The sequence below is a fragment of the Trachymyrmex septentrionalis genome, unplaced genomic scaffold (assembly GCF_001594115.1).
Source record: "Trachymyrmex septentrionalis isolate Tsep2-gDNA-1 unplaced genomic scaffold, Tsep1.0 scaffold19, whole genome shotgun sequence".
In the NCBI taxonomy this organism is placed as follows: domain Eukaryota; kingdom Metazoa; phylum Arthropoda; class Insecta; order Hymenoptera; family Formicidae; genus Trachymyrmex; species Trachymyrmex septentrionalis.
Genome location: NW_017305071.1, coordinates 698,300 through 704,297, shown reverse-complemented (window position 1 = coordinate 704,297; position 5,998 = coordinate 698,300). Strand labels below are relative to the sequence as shown.

General features: G+C 39.0%; 1 protein-coding gene across 2 annotated transcripts in view; it reads right to left on the bottom strand.

The window, feature by feature from the left end:
- The window catches only part of LOC108746786, a 28,116-nt gene extending 22,381 nt beyond the window's left edge, over positions 1-5,735 (bottom strand). Inside the window, exons 1-2 of one of the 2 annotated variants that reach the window (XM_018483744.1) lie at positions 5,525-5,735; positions 5,001-5,171 (exon numbers count right to left, since the gene is read on the bottom strand). In XM_018483744.1, coding sequence (XP_018339246.1) covers positions 5,001-5,124 — 124 coding nt within the window. In that variant the 5' untranslated portion in view covers positions 5,125-5,171; positions 5,525-5,735. The remainder of the gene's footprint in view (positions 1-5,000; positions 5,172-5,524) is intronic. The other variant, XM_018483745.1, reaches the window with a different exon arrangement.
- Positions 5,736-5,998: the final 263 nt, after the last annotated feature.

Sequence of the window (5,998 nt, the reverse complement as noted above, 5' to 3'; positions counted from 1 at the left end):
CTATTCCGAAGTATTTAGAGAGTAAAAGAGCCATTTTTAATTGAACCGGCATTTTCTAATCATTAGTCAGAGCAAGATAATATGTAACTATTCTCTCTCGTACATTCTAAAAAATATCAGTGTGGATTTAACACTATCCGGTGTTTACATAAAACCCATGATGTTTATTATGTCAATATACCACCGTAGCATGAATTAAAAGTTCATGTTATTATAATAAATTCATATCATGTTGATGTTAATATTAACCCCAACACGATGAGAATTATATAGACACCGGCATGGTGTCGAATTTACATCGATATTTTCTAGAACGTAGGATTTTGCTAGAACATGAGCAAGCTTTTAAGCCGTGATCAAACTGGAGATTGATTGAGATCGGATTGGAATTTAACCAATCAGAAGAAAGAGAAAATCAATCTCAAGTTTAGTGAACTTTACTTTGATTGGTTAAATTCTAAACCCAATCTCAACCTCAATCTAGTCTGATCACAGTTTAGAGATTAATTTTCGATTAAAGATTCTCTATAACCAACACGACGAATCTCTTGTAACTTTCACGTGCTTATGCGTCTATCTATTTCGAGAGATGTCATATACAAGCGATTACATGGAATGGAAACTCAAGCGGAACAAGTCACGGTAACGTCAAAAGTGACGTTAAAATAAGCCGTGAACGATCGAAAAATAACTTCCGATGCTCATTTCGGAATCATTTTGATGTCATTGATGACTTGTCGTTCTGCTTGAGTTTCCATTCTCTTAGCGGCCGCCGCCCGCGGAATTCCGCGATAAGGCCTCGGCGTAAATCAACGGCGTTTTATCGACAGGCACGTCCAAAGGGTGCAAACGCGAGCGGCTGAGGAGAGGAGAGATGAAAGGGTGGATGGTCCAGCCGCGGGGGGGGGGGAGGGTTGTTTTCCGGTTGCGAGCGCGCATCATCCATCGGCGCTGGGTGATCGCGACTGTTTGGAAAAAAAAACGCGATCGTCGGCCGTGGCTTTTCCGCACCGTCGCCTGGACCAAGATAACGAAATGCCGATATTCAACCGCACGTAAATATAGCCTAGTTATATTTATATCCTCCCGCGACGCTCGCGCCGCAACGATCACGCATTCGATCGGCGGAAATTCTGCAAATTCCGAACCGAAGTCGCGGAAGCTTATCCCCTAACATAATCTGAGAAGATTTTATCCACGGGAATATTATATAAAAGTATAACCGCGAGGAAGGGAGATGGAAGATCACGTAGAATTCTATCTCGTCCCCCGACGTCCTTTTCAATCGTGGATTCCTTTACCGAGGGGTTCCTCCCTTGACTGTGTATTTTGATAACGATAGCGGGGCGATGAAGAAAAGAAAAGTAATAACCTCGTGAAAGATTCACGCGAACGTGTCGTTATCAGCAGCGAAATTCTTTATTTATCTTTCTTCCTATCTCTCGCTCTCTCTCTCTCTCTCTCTCTCTCTCTCTCTCTCTCTCTCTCTCTGTCCCTTTCTCTATTGCGGTCTTTCCCGGATTAAGCGAAAAAGGCGGATATCGCGAATGCGGGTGCCTCGGTGTACCAAACCGATATAAATAACGGCCGGTTTGTACGAAACCTGTCAGCTCGGTTTCACGTCGCTCGCGGTCCGCGAAATGCACGCTGCAATTGCCGTCGCATTGTTCATTTCTTACGCGCCTTTGTGAAAAATACAACCCCTTCTCGGAAAAGGTAAAGTAGCGCGCAGCAAACAGGGAGGTTTGATCTTCGCGCGCGTGCGGTTTGCGAAAACCGTTATAACAACAGACAAAAAAATATCCTCGAATAAATACCGAGCTATTGTGTATAAATTTATACATGTGTATGCAGGTGCAAAGCCTGCTGGCACTACGAATGTTGTCGACTGAATTTTTGAAACAGACGCGCGATAAAATTATCGCGCGGAGCGAGCCATCGCAACGTGGGAAAAAAAACGCAACATTATTACGCGCAGCATGAAAAAAAAAAACATGCGATTCGCGGAGCGATGTATGTTCTTCCGGGGACAACCATTTCGTTAAATCGCGAGCAATTTCCCCGCAAATATTCTCGCGGTCCATTTACACCACCCGTGAGCGTAAAATATTTTGCTTTACACTCGTAGTGAACCAATTAAAACCGTCCGAGTGAGCCTTTCAACGAGGTGCCGAATGGACAGCACGATAAATCGTTAAAATGAGAGAGAGAAATGTACGTATGTGTGTGTATGGCTGGGTTGTGTGCTGTATAATACACGACATGCATGCGGCAAACGTGATCATAAAGTGATTCGTGGCATTCGTTCGTCAATTCAAAAATCAATCGAATCCGAGAAAAGAATCGTGAGGAGCGCACCAAGTCGGGCGAAGATCAAGTCAACTTTATTTGTTCACGTCATGAGGGTCAAAATAACGATTTATGATTATTAAATTTGAAAAATTTGAAAAAACTGTTTGTCGGTATGCAGGAATGAAAATAAAGTTATTTTCGATTTTTATGAATTTTCACATGCGTTCCTCGGGATGCCATACACGTTTCGGTGATTTCGGCGAGCGGTTCAGAATCGTCCACGACACGTTCGGGCATCAGGAATCGCACGTAATTAAACGTCAATGGCCAGATTCGAGGCCTGGATCCTAAACGCTCTTGAAAGCGACTCGCCATTCATTCGTTGGATCGATCAAACGCGCGCGCTAATTGCCCTCCCATTGGAGAGGTGGATACATTAAGTGTTATCAATTAAGAGACCCGGCCAAAGCGCGATTGTCGCGGGCAATTAATCCTCGTGCCGTGTCCGATGGCTCGCGATGGATGCTGAGTCAGCAGCGTCGCGACATGGAGCGTTTTCGGTAACACGGCGTCGCCGTCCAAAAACCTCCACCATTCATTCGGAGATAATGGACCATCGGATCCGCCGAGAGTATTTCCCGTCATTGTTTGTCGCGACGGTGACAAAATATGTAGTTGGAAAACGAAAGGAATAACGTGTGTTATTGGCAGTCGAATCTGACGGAGTGTTTTTTAAACGTTCGAAATCCATTAAACTTACTTTTGTCGTCGATTATTTCTAGACATTGTCAGACAGGGGGGTATTGTTAACAATTGCTATTTCACTTCGTGTATATGTATATACATATAAATACAGAGCAAAAAGGGTTTCCTGCTTTATACTAATGTCAGCCCCATTTAAAATTCTGTTATAATTAACACTTCTTGTAAAAAGATTTTTACTTGTCCTTATAATTAGTTTCATAATTAATCTAACAATGTAGATTAATTTTAATCTCGCTTTACTTTTTATCCTTTTCTAGTTCTAAGAATTAGAAAAGGGCAAAGAGTAAATTAAACTGAAATTAATCTACATTAGTAGAAATGGACATTAAATAAACGTTGCGAAGTCCGGGATTTTTAATGAAAATCATTACATTGTTTTTTGTTAAAAATTCCAGAGCTCGTATTATATAATTCATTTGATAGACGGTCTAATATAAAATTGTTGACATATTTAGTTATATTCTAGCAAAAATAAATAGTTAAGAAGAGTAATATAGTTAAGTAGAGTAAATATATCTTAAGAATTAATTTAAGACATAAACTTGTGAATTACATTTTGAATCACATTAAACTTGATATTGAAAATACCATCTCAAAATAATTTTAAGAAATCTCTGGAGGTATCAGTAATAAGTGGAAAAGAGGTACTCGTTCTGCCCGTGATAAACATTTATGAGGACAGACGCAAGAGTATCCCTAGGAAAATGTAATGTGTATAAAAAGAAACTTTTGAATCGGATAATATCTCTATATGTTCAGAATTTAACTTTAAATTCAAGCTATTTGGATTTTGTGGAAAGTTCAAATAGACCTGAAGAAAGCAGATTCTGTAAAAATATATAGAATCTACTTTACCATCACATTCAAATAGACACATCATAGTCCTTTCATTTAAATAATTTTTCCCACTGTTGTTTTAACTATTTCAATACAATTTTCAAAATATATATTTTACATTAAACTTAAATTAATTATTATTTACAATATATGTATCATCGACTTGAACACAATTAAAAAAAATTCATAATAACAGAAAATAGAATGAAAGCCCACATTTTCATCTATTCCATCTTTTACTCAGTAATTTTATGAAAAAGTAAAATTATGTAATTTTTTGTTATGTTATTTATGTTGCTTTATCATTTTTGTTATCGTTGCTCCGCCGGTTTTCAAACAACTCGAATTCTTCTCTCGTAAGAATTCAAATTGTCTGAGAAATAAGGAACGCGCCATGGAATTTTCGCAGAAGTCCGATAACGTGCGACTATTTAAGCGACCCTTCACCGGGTGGACCTCGAAAGAACTCGGAGTTCCAAGCTACTGTCTTTGGCTGTGCTTTAACGATCTATTAATATTAAACAGGTGTAAATAGCCTCGCCGACAGGTACAGAGTCTTTCTACCGTCTCTAAGCAGTAATGAAAAGCAGTGTCCGTGCACCATCCCCATGATCCCCATTCTCGTTCGAAGCAGCAGAGAGGAACGTTTTCATTACGCCGCCACTGCAGTTACCTTTTTCTCCCGAGATGAAATTTTTATTCAAACCAAGCAAAAGTTCTTTCTTTACTCATACAGAACAGAAGATTGCGGCAACATTGCTGCAACATCTTTAACGCTAATGCAATATCGCTGGAATGTTACTGCAATATTGTTGAAACGATTTATGCCGTATTGGTTTATATGTAATTTGTGATAACGTACTACTAACTCGCAGCCTCTAATTGTTATAGATCTCTAAATTAATTAATAAATCTTAGTATTAATGATAAATCAATATATAATTTTTTGAATTTTAATCTTCTACATCCTTCGATGGAAGACTTCATTTTCCTCGACGGAAAAATAATATCAATAATAATACATAATTGTAGAATCGGAGGGGGGGGGGAGAGGGGGAATGTAATAAGCGATTATTAAATGCGAAACATAAATTATTGGGACTCACTAATTGCAGTGCACACCCCTACGATCCTTGTTATTGTCGACAGATGATGCACGTCGCTCGGCCTTTCGTAAGTAGACATATCGCCGATGGGATCCTTCACGAGGTCCTTTGTCTGCGTTATCATGGGACGTCCAATAGATCCGCACGTTTATATGCCTTTTAACAAAAATCCTGCAGGATTATGTCACTCGTAATTACTTGAAAGATATTTTTCTACAAATGTTTTTATAATTGGAGCAGTTATCTCTTCAAGAGAGCTTATTAAACGTTACTCTCTGTAACACTTTGACAGTAAATCTCTTTCTAAAAAGTGAAATCTTGCCCTTAAAAGATTAAAAATTAATCCACTCTCTTTAGAGATTGATTCAAATTTCACTTTCAGAATGAGATTCCATTCCAAAGAATTTAAAGAGTAATCAAGTGCCCCCAAAAAAAACATGTGACATTTACTTCCTACATTAAAAGCAAATTATCTTATAAAGAACATTTTTGTTTAAAAATTTATCTAATCAGTGAACGGTTACTTTTTCTCGAGTCGATGATGTGAACTCGCTTGCAAATATAATTCTGCAGCGGTTGTTCTCGGATCGAAAAATCTGCGTCAAACTCTCTGCAAAACTTTCTTTGTCTTTTGTTTGTTCGCTCCTTCGTCACAGCGCGATCCGATGGTGTTGCGTTATTTTGAATTTTCTCTCGACATTTCTACCGAAACTTTTCACCGATCGTCAAAGCATCCTCCACTGTTGCAAGCTCACGCGAAACTAAACGCGCCGCGATCGCCGAAGAGGGAAAAGCGCCGAACTTGCGCAAATGCCGCCTCTGTTCGAATTTCCTGTGGCTCCGTACCACGTGTCCCTCGAGGCGTTATTACAAGAACATGTAGCATTATAATTTTACAAAGGTTCGCGCATTTACCAGGTGTAACCTTTGCTATTTTATTGTCTCTATATACACACGTATACTCTCTTGCATATTTTTAATCTTAATGTCACATAACA